General features: G+C 44.1%; 1 protein-coding gene across 1 annotated transcript in view; it reads left to right on the top strand.

Moving 5' to 3' along the window:
• Positions 1–12574: 12574 nt before the first annotated feature.
• Positions 12575–16269, top strand: part of ERN1 (endoplasmic reticulum to nucleus signaling 1) — a 53921-nt gene continuing 50226 nt past the window's right edge. The window contains exon 1 of the mRNA XM_077780357.1: positions 12575–12713. Within this exon, the coding sequence (XP_077636483.1) occupies positions 12575–12713 (139 nt within the window). The remainder of the gene's footprint in view (positions 12714–16269) is intronic.

Here is a 16269-nt window from a genome sequence, read left to right as displayed (position 1 = left end):
TGATCCCATGTGCGGTGTCTGGCCAGAGGGGTCCCTCAGATGAGGGGGTCTCAGAAAGCAAGAGACCTTGTACTGGGGTTTGTTCTGTGGCCACATTTCGTCACGGCAGTCTTATTTATTAAACCAGCCTGCGTGGTTTTGGTGCACTATGCTCATGCTCAGCTGTAGACTCAGCTAAGAAACATTAGTCTAGCATCAGTGTAAGTTAAAAAACACCAGAGAAGAGTCATCTGGGGTGTGAACGCAGATTGCCTGTGTTGATATATCAGATATTGCACCCGGGAGGGGAGGGTTTTTTCCCCTCCAGGTTTGCTTCACACCAGTCAGAATAGCACACCTTCCCGTTCTTTCCATAAGCTGCGAGGGTAATGGAAGAGCATGTGAAGAAGGTTCCGATTTTGCGGCCCACCCAGCATGAGGGCACACTCGGGCTCCTGTCTGCTTCCCCAGCCCCACCTCGGCCCGTTCCCCACTCTGCTCTCTCCACCAGCACAGGCCCAGGTCTTCACACACAGTAAATTATCTTTAGTCTCAGGGCCTTTGCACAGGCTGTTCCCTGTCCCCAAGCAATTCATCCTTTCCTTTCCCACCCTTCCTATAGATCTTAATTCACATATCACTCCTTCAGTAAATCCTTTGACACTGTGATCTCGTGCACCCCCATCACGAGACCAGCGCAGTTTCTCCTGTTAGGCCCTCATGGTTCCCTGTGTGTCCTTTTCATAGCACTTACTGCAGTTTGTCTTTCCGTTTGTGTGATTATTTGACTCCTGTAGTCCCTTATTAGACTATAAACTCCACAGGGGCAGGGATAGATCTATTAGGTTTAGATCCTATTGCCTTAGGTAGTTCTTGATTAATCATACTAATAACAGCTGACACACATGGTGCTCACTGTATACGAGGCACTGTTCTAAGAACTTCACGTATATTGACTCACCTAAATCTCCCAGCAGCCCTTTGAAGTAGTTATGATTACCGTGCCCATTTTACAAGTGAGAAAACCAAGGCACAGAGAGCTAAGTGACTGCCCGGCATGGTCTGGCTCTAGAGCCTGCCCTTCTAGCCTCCACAGTGTCCTGCCAGGCACTGCATTAAAGCTTCACAAATGGAAGTTGAATTATTAAGCATCATCAGAAAATAGGAGGTACTACGTGAGTGAGTTTCCAGGTAATTCCGATACAGCCCCAGAACATGAAATGTATCATTTGGTGAAAATCTTTTCAGCAGTTATACTCTTCTTCCTGCTTAAACACCACAAACCAAACATATTTTAACCTTTTTTTTAATGATTCTAGATTGTCAGTGCCAGCTCCTGTATACTTGCTGTCTGCCCATGAGGGTAAAGAGGGAGCGGATGAGCTTGTGAGACAGAGTAGATATTCAGGTTTTGAGTTTGTTTAACTTTCTGATGGTGTCTCTGGCCACCACCAATTTCTTAAATAAAACGGTCTTCCCTAATATCACGTAACTTCTTGTCTTTGACATTCTTAACATTTATTTTGCTTTCTTAGCATTTAAAGAGATGTCACTGTTCCTTAGTTTTCAAAAGAAAAACCAGATTTGAAAGCTTAGCCACCTTGCTCCACAATGCAGATGCCCATATAAGCCACTTTTCCAACTCAGAGAAATCGGCAGTAAGATTGGATGACCTCCAGACGAGGCAGCACCTTGATCAACGTGATGACGTTAGGAAGAGAGGCCCTTGGGAAAATGGAGCCTGTTGGCAACAGAGTGAGTCCGCCCTCCCATTCCGGCCCTGGACAGTCATTTTTCCTTTCTTAGGAGGGAGTTCTGTTCTCTTTAGCGTCTGAAGGGCTTCTTCCTCGACCCCAAAGGCTTAGTAGCTGCTCTCTGGCAGTGCTCTGCTGTCTGTGTTCTCTGGCCACCACTCAGTAAGCTGGAGGAAGCAGCCGTGTTCCATCGGGCCAGTCCTCTGGCTCCGCCCTTGTTTCTCAGGCCTCAGTTTTCACACACCACCCTGTGGGCAGTCTTCCAAGCAGTCTCTTTTGCTTTTTTGGCTCTGTCCAAATGTGTGAGAATTGCGTAGGGTTGTTTACGTTTGCCTCTCATAGGAGCCTAGAATACAGGCAGCTCTGCTGAAATGATGGAAATCTGGTGGCATAAGGTTTTTTTCACATGAAAAAGTCAATATTCAGATCTGTATTCCCTTCCCCTTTTTTGTGAGCATCTTATTCTTGCTAAGTGTAGCAGGCCTGGCTTACTGTGTGAGGCTCATCAGTATATATGCTTGGTTATTAAAATAGTTCCTGCTGTTCAAAGGAGCTGTCCTGTGCTAATCAGTAATGTGTGTTTCCTTGACACTGGCATGAAAAGAATGACTTGCTTCATCAAAGGAATTGGTGGTGGTCACTATATCATCATCATCATCATTAAAGAGCTTTTTTTTTTTAGCCATCAGGACTAGGCTGGATACATGTGTACTGCAGGGATTTTCTTATGGTGGTCAACCTTTTTCTGGTGTTATTCCCACCCTCTTAGATCTACAGTGGGATCTCAGGAATTTTTATCCAGAAAGTTTTCTAAAAACGCCAGCCTGTATAATTTGCAGTGCCTTTTGCTATATTGGGTGTCTGTGTAGAATCCACAAATTACACTTTGGTCTCCTATAAAAGCTCCTGCCCCATATCAGAGCAGGGTGCTTGCCGATCTTCATCTGCCCCAACAAAATTCAAACGGGAGCTCCAGGCCTGAGGTAATTTAAGCTTATGGTTCTTGGAGAACCGTGATTTAAAGTAGTGAAATTATAGTGTGGTGTAGTGGGCAGAGGACCAGACGGAGAGACGGATGCCTTGTTTCCAGGCCCGTATCTATGGTGAGCTGTCTCTGATGCCTTGGGCAAGTCACTTCACCTCTCTGGGCCTTGACTTCCTCTCTCTTTTTCATCTCTAAAATGGCTGCCTAGAAGCCGTAAAGGGTCCCTGCCGTTTGATCTGTGTTGTACGGAGCCATATGGGCTTCAAGGACTATCCGGCTAATTAGAGAGAACGGGGTGTGGTGCATGCGGCCAGTAGGGAAGTAGATAATCCTCAAATGTACTGGGAACAGTGGGGATTCTGTCAGGGGAGGTCAGGCTGGCCAGGTATCTATCTCAACTAGAGGTGCATTTCAGAATGTTTAACTTCTATTATAAAGCTTGGCAACATCTGGCAAGCTAGGTGGTAATTATGTCATAAATACAGTTTTTTGCAGATGATTTTTATTTAACTAGAGCATTTATCCACTTTCTGCTTGACCCCATTGTTCCCCTCCCCGCAAAAGAAATCTCTAACCAGTGTGAAGACTAAAATTGACGGTTTCAAATTAGTTGCAGTTGTTAGGACCGAAAAATTTGGTGTCTAATTGAGTCCTTTTTTTTTTTTTTTTACCGTTGAAATTTTGGTAGGAGGACTTCTTCATAATATGTTTAACTGCAGATGAGTATGCATACTCAAGTAGATCAAATCTGGCTTTTTTTTTTTTTTTTTTTGAGGCTGGTAGGCTCCTAATGCATTTATGGTTTAAGTCAGACCTTTATTAGTTTAGTATGTTTACGATGCTGCTCTGTTAAGGTAAGTGAGCCTCCCAGGTTTCTCAGTTTTTACAAGATCTAAACTGCTGCTGTTTCACTTTAGTGAAGGCAACAAAATAATAGCAATACCTGCATTCGAAATCTCAGCCACTAAATGATTGTGAAACCTTGGGTTTTAGTTTTCATGTCCATAAATGCTTCAGGACCTTAGGGATTTGATACCACCTGAAACAATGAGGGCTTGTTTCCTCAGCCATAGTGTGTGTGCTAAAGGGTTTTGCGTAGAACCTTTCATGCCTAAATGTATTTCCTCCTCCCAAGGTGTCAATAGAAGTTGATGGCAGAGGGACCGTGAAGAGGAACGGAACTACCAGCTGCTTGATTGAACTGAGACACTTAGCCTGGGGCCCCAAAACCAGTTTGGGGGAAATAGATTCACCTGTTGTGAAATTAACATATCTTCACACTCAGGAATAAAGTGGACTTATGAGGAACCTTTTATCAGAACCATTAGAGGAGTAGCCTAAACTGAAGAATTCTAACTGTCTTGGGTGGTGGTTAATTACACCACACATAAGAATTGCCACAAATGCAAGTTTAGCTCTCTTAGTTGCTTAGTTTGGAAACCACACATGGTCGTTCAGTTAGACCTTGCCCTTTTCAGCATCCCAACCAGACACTTGACTCCCATCCAAAGCAAATGTCATGGTTACCTTTATTGACTTTAATATCAGGAAACATAACAGCCAATGATCTGGTTAGAAGGAACTGCGTGGTTTTTGGATTATTGCTGACCTACCTGCAGGTAAACAAAGTAGAATAGAGTTTGGAATGATTCTGTAGTAGACTAAGATCATGAAAACAGACACAATTAAACAAGAAAGTCTCTTAATATCACTAATGTTTTAATTCTGTTCTTAATCTTTATCCCAAGTCAGTAGACAGGAAACTAAACCCAATGAGTTTTGTGTATCACCTTGTACAGGTGGCCATATAGAAGTCCCCATGTTTGTGAACAGGTGCTTTACTGTTGGATCAGACATGTAAAGTAGAGTTGGATTAGAATAAAAATCTTATTGTGTCTCTCCAATCAAGCTTTTATATAAGACACCTTCACAGGTAGGCCTTTGGGNGCTTCCTGATCATTAAGAGGCTTTAACTCATGTTTTCTGTTTGTTTGTTTTGTTCTGTTTGTTTTGTTAACGAGATCTTTTATGTAATGGATTGTGCTGGCATTTACTCGGTACTGATTTCAGCCTTATGCTGTTTTGGTGAATTCTTGATCATTTTTTTGGCCATCATCTGCATGGTCTTGTACAATGTGGTCAAATGACATTAGAATAACAGTACTGTATTGGCTACTTTTGTAAAGCAACCAGAATTGCAAATAGCCAGGCTTTGTTGAAGTTTATAGTCTGAAGTAGATAATATTGCTGCAAACAGAATTATAGACATAGATGTTCTTTTGAGTATTGTTTAGTGCCTGCCAGGGGACTATGTTAGAAAATACTATTTTAAGGTACTTCTTGCTGAATTGACCTATTACTGCACATGTTGACGTGTGTGTGTGTGCGCGCGCGCGCACATGCACATGTGTGTAAAGCCCCGTAGGGCTGGTATCCTATTATGGCATGCCAGAAAGTGTCTTATTGATCTCTCTTAAAATCAGCTCATCCATCCTGTAGCTTTTAGCTAATTATGGACAGCAGAATAATCCAGTCTGTCTGCCATTACTTCTCACCTTTACCTTCTTATCCATCAGACACCACCTCCCCTACCACATCCACATGTGCACACACCCAATCTGTCTTCTCTCCTGTGGGTTAGCACTGTACATCCCCCACAGAGAATGCCCTTCTCCCCTCTGAGCATTATTGCTAAGGTTAATAATTAGAAGCTCTGATTCTTTAGCATATTCTAGTCCATTCAAAATCTATTCTTCTGCGTTTGGTGACATGCAGCTTTAACTGTTCTCAAGATTGCATGTGTCCAGAGGCGCCTGGGTGGCTCAGGGGGTTGAATGTCTGACTCTTGATTTTGGCTCAGGTCATTATCCCAGGGTTTTGGAATTGAGCCTTGCCTTGGGCTCCATGCTGAGCTTGGAGCCTGCTTGGGATTCTCTTGCTCTCGCGCTTGCTCTCTCTCTTCCTCTGCCCCCTCCCTTGCTAACTCACTCTCGCTCTCTCAAATAATTTTTTAAAAATTTTAAAAGATTACTTGTGTCCTTAGGTAGTAAAACAAAAGAATGTGGATATCTTTCTTATGTAATCCTTCCCGCACTTGGGGACCTGTTTTATATCTTACCTGTAAAACCATAACGTGTATATATTAACCAACCAAAATGAACTCGTAAGTCACTTTACCTTGACTTTACCTCTGCGGCCAGCCATCCAATGGGTTTGAGGCCTGGCAGGAAGCCGCTGTACTGCATAAGGCAGACTGGTTGTTAGTGGCAGGTTGTAGTTTTCCAGGAACTTAGGTGCACACTATATTGGGTAACAATATACTATTAGAAACATGCAGTATCCTTGCTAGAATTATATAAGCATTGTACTTTTAGTTTGCAGGAGTGTTTTTCACAGCTTTAAATAAATAAAACTACAGTTTGGATTATGCAATATAAAAGTATTCCAATGAATGTAGAAGAAAAATCAGTAAAAACAAAACAAACCGATAGCCTTTGAATATATCCTGGGAACTGGTGTGGTGTACCCCTAAAAGAATAAAAAAAAACTCATTAGGTTATTAGCCAGATTATTGTATTCCAGTATTATTATGAATACTATTAGAGTGAAGGTAGGAAGTACAGAAGAGTCAGAGAAAAGATTTTAACTATTTTCACTGTTTCTGCTTATTGGAATAAGCTCGTGCTACAGTACTGCCATATAAATTTAAGTTTTGGAGATGTACAGTTGGGTTTGACGTGATTGATTTGCATGCCACCTGAGAAGTGTATGGCTCTCTCTTTCACAGTGGTGGATCTTCTGGATATGTGTGTACACTTTTTTTGGGGGGGGGTGCGCACCTGTGCTGTAAATAGAACCAGTACTACAGTGCTTATCAGGATGTAGGTCACTTTGGAAAACGGTGTGAGACACGTGTGTGCAGGGCACCACTTCCTCCCCCTGACTTCAAGATGAAAAGTCTGTGCTATTTTTATTAACTTATTTCTGACCCTTGTTATTAGGTAGTTAGTTAATGTGTATGTGGACTATTCCTTGAAATGTGTCTGAAACTTACTCATTGTATTTCTTGGAAAGATGCAGCATTTCTGGAAAGCCTGATGAAGAGCCTTGGGTTTTCCTCTGTTCTGAATTTTGGAGGAGCTTACAATGTGCTTTCCTGCTGTTCTTCCTGGGGGCGGGGGGCAGACAGGGAGTAGGAGTGAGCAACCACCTCCCTGATAGACATAGCAGCTGAAGCCAAGCCTTGGGCTTTTTAGGCGCCGGTGAGCTGCCTCCTTGCCTGACCAGTCCGAAGTACTAGTTCTAAAATGGGTGGGTTTTTGAGAGAGGCAGTTTCATTTGTTTCATGCTGTTTAAACACATACCGATCTCGTGTCTCCGTATTCTCTTTACTGAAGACATTTTTAATTTAATATTCTTTTAAAAGAGGCTCCACGCCCAGTGTGGGGCTCGAACTCCCTACCCTGAGGACAAGAGTTGCATGCTCTGCAGACCAAGTCTACTGACTGAGCCAGCCAGGCGTCCCAGAACTCATTTTATTTTTAAAATTTTTTAATTATTTATTTTTGAGAGAGACTGAATGTGAGCAGGGGAGGGGCAGAGAGAGACGGAGACACAGAATCAGAAGCAAGCTCTAGGCTCTGAGCTGTCAGCAGAGAGCCCGACGTGGGGCTCAAACCCACAAGATCATGACCTGTGCCAAAGTCAGACACTTAGCGGACTGAGCCACCCAGGCATGCCCTCCCCCTCTCCCCGCCCTCCCCAACTCATTTTAGGAAAGATTTTTTTCTTAGCTGAAATACCAGGTGCTGAGATAATTCATGCAAGAGTAACTAACAATCAGCCGAGTTTAGAATATTAGGATGAAATTGCTGGTGGCTCACCTCTTAATCATCTCTGTATAAGCTGTTGGTAGTTGCTTCCGGGTCTTTGTAGTAAAGGTAAAGTGAGTGGTGCGTTTTATGAAATGGTGTGGGTGCTGCACTTTGCTTTACCATCAGAACGCTAAACACGAGGGTACAGCCCCTGTACTGTGTTTCTTTTCATGGGAGGGAGATTCTTGCTGAAGTCCGGGCTGAGCAGGGCTCTGGCGAGGGCTGTTCTACCACTGAATGAACCTACACGAGATAAGTTGGTTTTAGTAGCAACATTTGTCCTGCACCGACTGCTCTGAATTACCAGGCTTCGTTCATAGTCCTCAGGCTGAGTGTTTCTAGGATGGCTACCTCAGGGTCACCTGGGAGAGAGCACTTGTCAGATTTCCATGAGGACCAATGGCTAGTGGGTGTTTAGTTTTAGGTTAGACTAGGTTACCTGCCACCAGCATTTTCACCCTCCGCAGTGTTACTGGGATTATTTGTTAGAAGTCACCATTGAAGCCAGGAGTGCATATCCCACTAGTTGGAAAAATGAATCAGATTCCAGGGAGTCAACTCGAAGCAGATCTGCAGAAGCAGGGTTTTGTTTCCAGTTCCAGGCTGTCAGGAAACGAGTGTGTGTAACACACACCTATGGCCATTACATCCATCATAGAGAGAAGAGAGCCCTAATGGCTGGGTGAGGTACCGTGCAAGTTCATTACTGTGAAGCAGCACTTTTAGATGTTCAGGTACAAATGGTTCTCCGCTGTGCTCAGTATCCCACAAGGCATCTAGAAGCTTATTTAATTCACATTAGTGACAGCAGCTATATCTGAGAGCAGGGAGCTTTCAGAAATGCTGGGGGAACAGCCAGAAATTTTGTCATATTAATTTGCCATGTGAAAGAATGACACCATTCACAGTGGCTCCCCGGACATTCTAATTAGAAACCGTCAAGAGCCTTTAAAGAGGAGAGAAGCTTGTAACAGGGTTTGTGAAGTCCGTATGGACACTGTGATTAATTGTCAGCATTCTCAGTTGCTAAATTCAACTTCTAGCCAAACCTGGTATTTTTAAGATTTTCAGAAGACTGTGTTAGTTATGTGATTAGTGTTTTATTTCGATTCACCAGCCAACCATAGACAATTGCTCTTCCTGTGGTTTCCAGGATGCTCAGATGAGGCAGGTGGCTTTTGTTTCCACACTAGTAATGAAGCAGCACTGATATGTTTTAGTAAATATTGACCCTTTTTAATATTAATACCGTGATAAGCTATATTTGGGGGCATTTAGTTCATTATCATTGTACTGTCGGCTTTAATAACAATGTCAAAACTCATCTATTCCTGGATACACACTGTCTTACTGAGGGACCTCTTTGTTTCTAAACTTTGGTTTCTTTTCGGTGGATATTAATGATCAAAGGTGGTTGAGCTGCCTAATATCCTAATTTGGAAAGCGCTTCACCTGGACCTGAGGGGCTTACTGAAGCTCCTCTAACTTTGAGCTTCTGTCCCACCTGCTAACGTGTCCATCATCTCCTTTCTGTTTTATGAAAAATTCATTGCAGGTTACATGATCATATTCTAGAAAATTTAGAAACTACAGGAGAAAAAAAACTGTTGCCATAGTTTTGCAATATTTCCTTCATCTTTTTTTCTATGTGTGTGTATAGAAATACAAACTAAACATCTGTACATCTGTACATATATACATCTATATGTATATATGTGTGTGTATAATTGTGTGTATATATATATATATTTTTTTTTTTTTTTGAGGGAGAGAGAGAGAGCATGGGGGAAGGACAGAGAGAGAAGGAGAGACAGAATCCCAAGTAGGCTCTGCGCTGTCAGTACAGATCTTCATGAACCATGAGATCATGCCCTGAGCTGACGTCAAGAGTCAGATGCTTAACCAACTGAGCTACCCAGGCACCGCTGTCTCCATATGTATTTTTAATAAGGGTGCATGCATGTGTGTTTTAGGACTGTTTTGGATTGCGAGTGACAAATCTAGTTCCAACAAATGTAAGCGAAAGGGGGGGAGTTTCTTGTAAGGAATGGAGTGTCTCTGAGCCCAAGGACAGGAAGTTGGCCTGAGGAACAGCAGAAACCGGGGCACTCTCTCCATCTTTCAGCTGTGTTTCTTCTCAGGCTTCTTTCTCTGTGTCAGTCTTTGTGTCTCTCACATCCAGCCAACATTCACAGAAATCTCCCGAGTTTAATTTCTTACCAGTTTAGCGACCCACAGACTTCAACACAATTCTTGTGTGATCCCAAGATCTGTTGTACAAAATGACAGGTGGAGGGGACTCAGCTGTCCTTTCCTGGTCCCCAGGTATGCGTGCATTCTTCCCCTTTCACTCATTCAGGCTCTAGACTGCCTCCAGCTGATGTGATCCTACCGTATCTTGTCCTGCTACAAACCCATCACCTTCTCAGCGGGGGGATAGCCTCAAGTCTCCTTCAGCTACAGCCCTCAGTGGTCTCATCCCACGGCCCCGCTGTTCTGCAAGCCCTTGTGCTCCAGGCAATGTGTGTTTCTCCAGTTCAGGTGTGAACAGGTTCAGATGAGTCTCCACACAGTCTATACCCTGCAGGCAAAAATAATCTTTCCCTAAAACACTTTTTGCACAACCTCTGGCTTCTCAGCTCTGGCAGGCACCACCCTGAGGCTTGTTTTCCTAGCCAGGTCATACCCAGACTAATTTCCTAGTTCTGAAGATAAAGTTCAAAGCAGACTCTTCTTCCTCAGACTTGGGGCTTTACACCGAGAATAGACTCCGCAGGCAGTGATAAAGCTTGCTGTTGTTTCTCCCATTCCAGGTGAGTGGGCCCCGGGGGTTCTGGGCAAAGTAAAAGGTAGAACTTAGTCACCTCCAGCCCAGAAACAGGCAAGAAAGAGCAGAGATGAGTGAGGCTCTGGCGGCTTCTTCGCCCCTTCTGTCAGTGGGTGTCCACAGGAATGCAGGGACTGGGGTGTCTGTCCTGCCATCTCAGGCTGCTTTGGAGAGAGCCGTCGGGCTTTCCTTATTAAGGTGTTGGCTAGGTGCCATCCTGGTTCTCACCAAGAGTGGGCGGGTATTTTGGTAAGGATGCCTTGCATGCGTAAACCCCCAGTCTTTTATGTTTAGTGCTACAAGCCAGCCATACTCCTGTATTTTAATATTTTTGTGCCAGAATCCAAACTCTCACAGTATAAGCAAGTTGTGTTGGCCCATTTTAAATTTAAGACCCACAGGAACCAGGTACCTTGTGGGACAGTATGGTGTCAAAGAGAAGGTCTTACTACAGGGTAGCATTGCTGGGGCGCCTGGGTGGTTCGGTCGGTTAAGTGTCCAACTCTTGATTTCAGCTCAGGTCATGGTCTCACAGTTTGTGGGATCGAGCCCTGCGTCAGACTCTGTGCTGACAGCGTGGAGCCTGCTTGGGAGTCAGTCTCTCTCTCTCTCTCTCTCTCTCTCTCTCTCTCTCTCTCTCCCTCTCTTCCCCTCCTCCACTTGCACGCATGTGCTCTAGTGCACATGCTTGCTCTCTCTCTCAAGATAAATAACCATTAAAAAAAAACAGGGTGGAATTGAATACCTCAAAAGGGTGTTGTGTCAGGAAACCTTCCCAGCTCTCACCTGCACACGGGTGCATTGCCTGTGCGCATGTACGAACCCACACACAGCTGTTCTCGTGGGGATGAGGGTACAGTTCTTAGCAAAGCTAGAAGATAGGCAGACAAAAAAAAATTTGTCCAGTGTAATTCTCACCACAGTGTACATTAAATTTTGGAGTCTATATTTTTCACATAAAAATTTTACTACATTGCTGTAAATTTTCCCAAGTGCTATTTTAATGATTCTGTAATATTCCCTTGAGTGTGTGTCATAACTTAGTTCAGTCATTTAGATATTACGGGAAATTCAGATCTTTCCAGTTTTTTTGTTTGTAAATGGAATATTGGATATGATAAGCATCGTTGTGCACACAGCTTTTTCCATATCTGGAACTATTTCTTTAGGATACAGAAGGGGGATTATAGGATCAAAAATCTGAGCATTTTTATGTTTTCCAGAAACATTGCACCGGCTTACAGTTTTCATTGGCACCAACAATGGATGAGAAACTAAATTTCACCACCTTTGTCTGTTTTCAGTAAAGACAGAGAGAGAGAGTGTGTGTATGCGTGTTTTAACTTATTAGGCATAAAATGTACATTTTTATGTAAATTACATTTTGACTATAAGTGAAGATTAATTTGGGTTATGTTTTTCATACATTTTCTTTTATAAACTGTCTCTTCTGAAATCTTGGTGTTTTATTGTTATATGAACTTTTTTTTTTAAAGCTTATTTTGAGAGAGTGCACAAGCAGGGCAGGCAGAGAGAGAGGGAGAAAGAGAAATCCCCAAGCAGGCTCTGTGCTGACAGCACAATGTGGGGCTCAGACTCACAAACCATGAGATCATGTAGACAGTTGACCGACTGAGCCACCCGGCGTCCCATCATATGAACTTTTTACATAATGAGAGCTTTTTCCTATTTTGCTTTAAGCACTTTTCCCTGATTCTTTGCCTTCTTGAAATCCCGTAAGTGCGGGTGGGCATGCATGGGTGTGCTGGCGTGCTTCTTTACCAGTAAGGCTTCCAGGATGACCAGGGTTCAGAAAGTGCAGCATAACCAAGAGAAGGAAGTCCGTTAGAAAGCTGAGCATGCGTTCTTCCTCTGCTCAGTGGAGCTGGCCATGGATTATTTCAGAATCCCTGTCCTGTTGTGTCAGGTTATAAGCCCGTCTGTCTGCAGGAAGGATTGCTGCTTAGAGAGAATAAAGCCACCGGAGTCTCGTCCTGACTCAACTGTTGTCTAGACCTGTGCTTGGACGTGGGTTCTCCAACCTCCGTGTCTCCATCTGTGAGGCGGTGGATTTTCAAAGGATAACTTTCGGGGTGTGGCGGGGGGCAGGTCTGTCTGTGGCTGCACTTGCCCAAGATGAAGAATCCTGTTGAGCATGAACATCTCATTGCAGACTTTTGGAAGTCCCAGCACAGTGACGCTTCCCGAAACCTTGCTGTTTGTGTCAACCCTGGATGGAAGCTTGCATGCGGTCAGCAAGAGGACAGGCTCCATCAAATGGACTTTAAAAGAAGGTAACATGGATACATGGGCATTTGCTCTTCTGCTTCCGAGGAAGCCTATTCCAGAAAAAGAGAAAAACAGTTACATGTTTTTAATGAAATCAAAAAGGATAATAGAGGCAAGGAGAAGAGAGGGAGTTATACTCGGGGTGTGTTTATAGCTTGAATTGTGATTATTCACAAAGTGCGTCAGTTGAAGAGGAAGCTTTATCTCTCTCTTTTTTTTTCTTTCCAGATTTCATGTTTAAATGGCTCTAGGCTTTTCTATTAATAGTTCTGGCTGGTAGGTCTTTTACAAAGACATGCTGCTTTAAATTTTTTTCTTTTAAGTTCTAGCTAATGATTAGAATCTTGTAATCATAATTAGAAGAACTATCTCCTGTAACCTCAAATTACTCGTTTGTTTTTATAGAGGCTAAACTAGTTGAGGGCTGTAAAATTTGACATTCATCCAAGTTAGCTGCTTTACTGGGTCTTTACGTTGAGGGAAGTGAAACACCGAGCTTGTTTCTCACTTAATCTACCATGCCTCTGGTTTTTGATCTTGTCTTCCTGGTGAGAGTTAGCAGAGTGGGGTCCTACAGCTGGGGAATTGTATTTGATTTCCAAAGTAATCTTTTTGGAAAAAGCTATGCAAATCCAAGGATTTGGGGCTTTCAAAGTCCAGTAGTAGTAATTCTGATTTGGCCCTAGATTAGGGTCGGACTGGCATACTCTCTTTCGTCACTAATCTGTGACTCATTATTTTCATGAGCACAGCAAATGTGTTTCCTTCACTAATAAAATGTTCCAAAAACAGTGTTTTAGATGGAAAAATATTGACACTTATTGTAAGGTGACGCATCATTTTATCAAGCCAATAGCAAACCTAGTTACTGTCCACAGATGGTGGCAGCTGGGGCGCCGCAGACCGCCCACCTCACCTGTCTGCGTCCCTGCCTGGATCAGTAAGTACCTCAGGCAGCCGGAAGGACCAGCTCTCTCAGGAGTGAGTGGCCACAAGGTGACTGTAGAACTGGCTTTTGGCATGTTTATCCCTACCATGTCTCCTTCATATTTAAGCCTTTTAATGTTTTTAAAACAAAAGTAGAGTTCTTTAAATTCCACAATGTCTGACTTTGTCCAAAGGTGAAATCAAGAAAAGGATTGAGAGAAACACTTTTTATCACTGAACGTTAGGGCTGGGCCAGGTTTTTTTTCTAAGGGCCTCTGGGAGGTGGGAGGAATGCTCTGAGCCCTTGGCCAGCCGAGAGGCAGGGAAGGTTTCTGAAGCTGTGGTGAGCTGAGCCTTGAGAATTTCATCGGGAGTGAGGCCTGCAAAGGACGCAGCAGGTCTAGGGTGCAGGGACAGGTCCTGTTTGAGAGGAGCTTAGGGAATGGAGGTGGAGGGAGAGAAGCAGAGGGCACGTGGAGCCCGCAGTAGCATCCTGCCTTTTGTACTAGGATGAACAGGAAGCTGGGACCATTAATGTGACCGAAGTGAGTGACTCAACACTAATCCTGCAGCAGAGTGGGGGGGTGGGGTGTGTGTGTGTGGGCTGGTAACAGGGAGGCCAGAGCTGTGGGACAGACCTGTAAAGGGGAGCAGGGGGAGGGAGGAGGTGGGAAGAATGGGAGGCAGGATGGAATACAAATCCATGGAATCCAGGAACAGATTAGGGAGACAGAGCAGGGAGGTGTTAAGAGACACTTAAAGGGAGAGTTTGAGAAATCTCAGTAAGGTCTGATAATTTCAAGTAATACTCATTATGTTCTAAGTCTCATTGTTTTTCTGAGAATAGACTGGGTTTTTAAAGTTAAATTCAGCCCTGGATACCAGTCATTATATATATTTCTACAGTAGATGTAGATACTGTGTATATTACAGTGTATCTATGTATTTCTACATGGAGATTAAAGGTGGTAATGCATAGAGACCCCGAATTTTTTATTTAGTTTTCATCTTGCAGTTATAACTAAAGATTTCAAAATTGGTTTTTCTAAACCATTAATCTGTAAATCACCTATAAAGGTATCTAGATACTGTTCCAGGCCCTGTGGATACAGACAAAATCCTTATTACCCTCCTACAGCTTTCATTCTGGCGGGAAACAAGGAAATAAATTATATAGCGGTGATAAAAGCCATGACTTTATTGAAGAAAAATAAGGCAGGGGAGTGGAATAGAGAGCACCGGGGGTGGGGCCTGCAATTTTAAACAACTCCATCTAGAAGGTGCCATTTGGGCAAGAACTCAAGGAGGCAGGAGAGCTTTTAGGCAGAAGGCATAGCAGGGGTGGAGAGGGGAGAGTCCTCCGTATGGAGGAGGACTGGAGTATGGGAGTGGCTGCAGTGAGAGAGAGGAAAATGAGAGTGCCAGCCCTGCAGGGATGCCATGCTCTCTTCAAACAATGTTTATTACAGAANCCCCCCAGAGTGAAAGTTTTAGACAGTAACCCCCCCCCACCAAACACACACAATTTCAAAAAGAAATACATTACCCAGCTGGTAATCTAACCCTGGACTAATAGAAAAACATGTAAATACCCTGACACACAGTGACATTCCACCTCTGAGTGAATGCGGTGCCCACTAATGCAGACTGATAAAAACACCAGGATACTTCCGGTGCCCTCATCTCCAAGATGGTGAGCAATTGTTGTTAACACTCCAAACAAAAGAAGTGCAGCCTTGCCTGCTTTATACAGTAGTTACATTCTGGGAAGATTGTATAAAATTACACAAAAAGTGTTTTTGTGCTTTTACCTAAGTGTGGTTGTACGCTCCAGGGAGTTATTAAAGGTTTTTGGCCTGTGGGAGTGTCTGACAGTGTACAGATTTGACATGATCTTCGGCTGTGCAGTGCTACCTGCCCCCCACCCCCCAGTTGCTGTGACTGCCAAGAAATGCCCTCACAGATTTCCTGAGTGCTGCTAGCAAGCTGTGCCCTCCTCATAGAGGTATAGGGCCTGGTGGCTGGTGTGAGGATGTTGGCCCTTCTGAAGCCACCACTGGAGATATTTGAACAGAGGAGCGACATGCCCTGGCACTGCGGACTGATGTTTGTGTCCCTCCAGAATTCACATCGAAGCCCTCCCCCACCAACATGGTGGTACTTGGAGGTGGAGCCTGTGGGGTTTAGTTGAGATGAGGTCATGAGGGAGGGCCCCCCGTGATGGGATTAGCGCCCTGTGAGAAGAGGAAAAGCCCAGGGCCTTTGATCTCTCCCACCATAGAGAACACAGTGAGAAGGCTGCCATCAGCAAGCCAGGACCAGGGCTCTCGCCAGAACCCAGCCATGCTGACACCCTGATCTTGGACTTGTAACCTCTAGGACTGTGACTGATGAATGTCTGTTGTTTAAGCCACTGAGACTGTGGGATTTTGTTACAGCAGCCTGAGCTGGCTAAGACACCTGGCCTCCACATTACAGGGTCAGCAGGTGCTGTGTTGAGATTGAACTGTTAAGGGCAGGAGGCGGCTGGGGGCCAGGCGGAGGCTGCCAGACCAGTCCAGGCAAGGGAGGCCACAGGCTTGAGCCTGAGAGGCAGTGGGGCATCAGAGTCAGATGGAGGAAACTTGCTGATGC

The sequence above is a fragment of the Crocuta crocuta genome, unplaced genomic scaffold, assembly GCF_008692635.1.
Source record: "Crocuta crocuta isolate KB4526 unplaced genomic scaffold, BGI_CrCroc_1.0 scaffold288, whole genome shotgun sequence".
Taxonomy (NCBI): domain Eukaryota; kingdom Metazoa; phylum Chordata; class Mammalia; order Carnivora; family Hyaenidae; genus Crocuta; species Crocuta crocuta.
The sequence above is the reverse complement of the archived record's forward strand: the minus strand, read 5'-3'. Positions and strand labels throughout refer to the sequence as shown.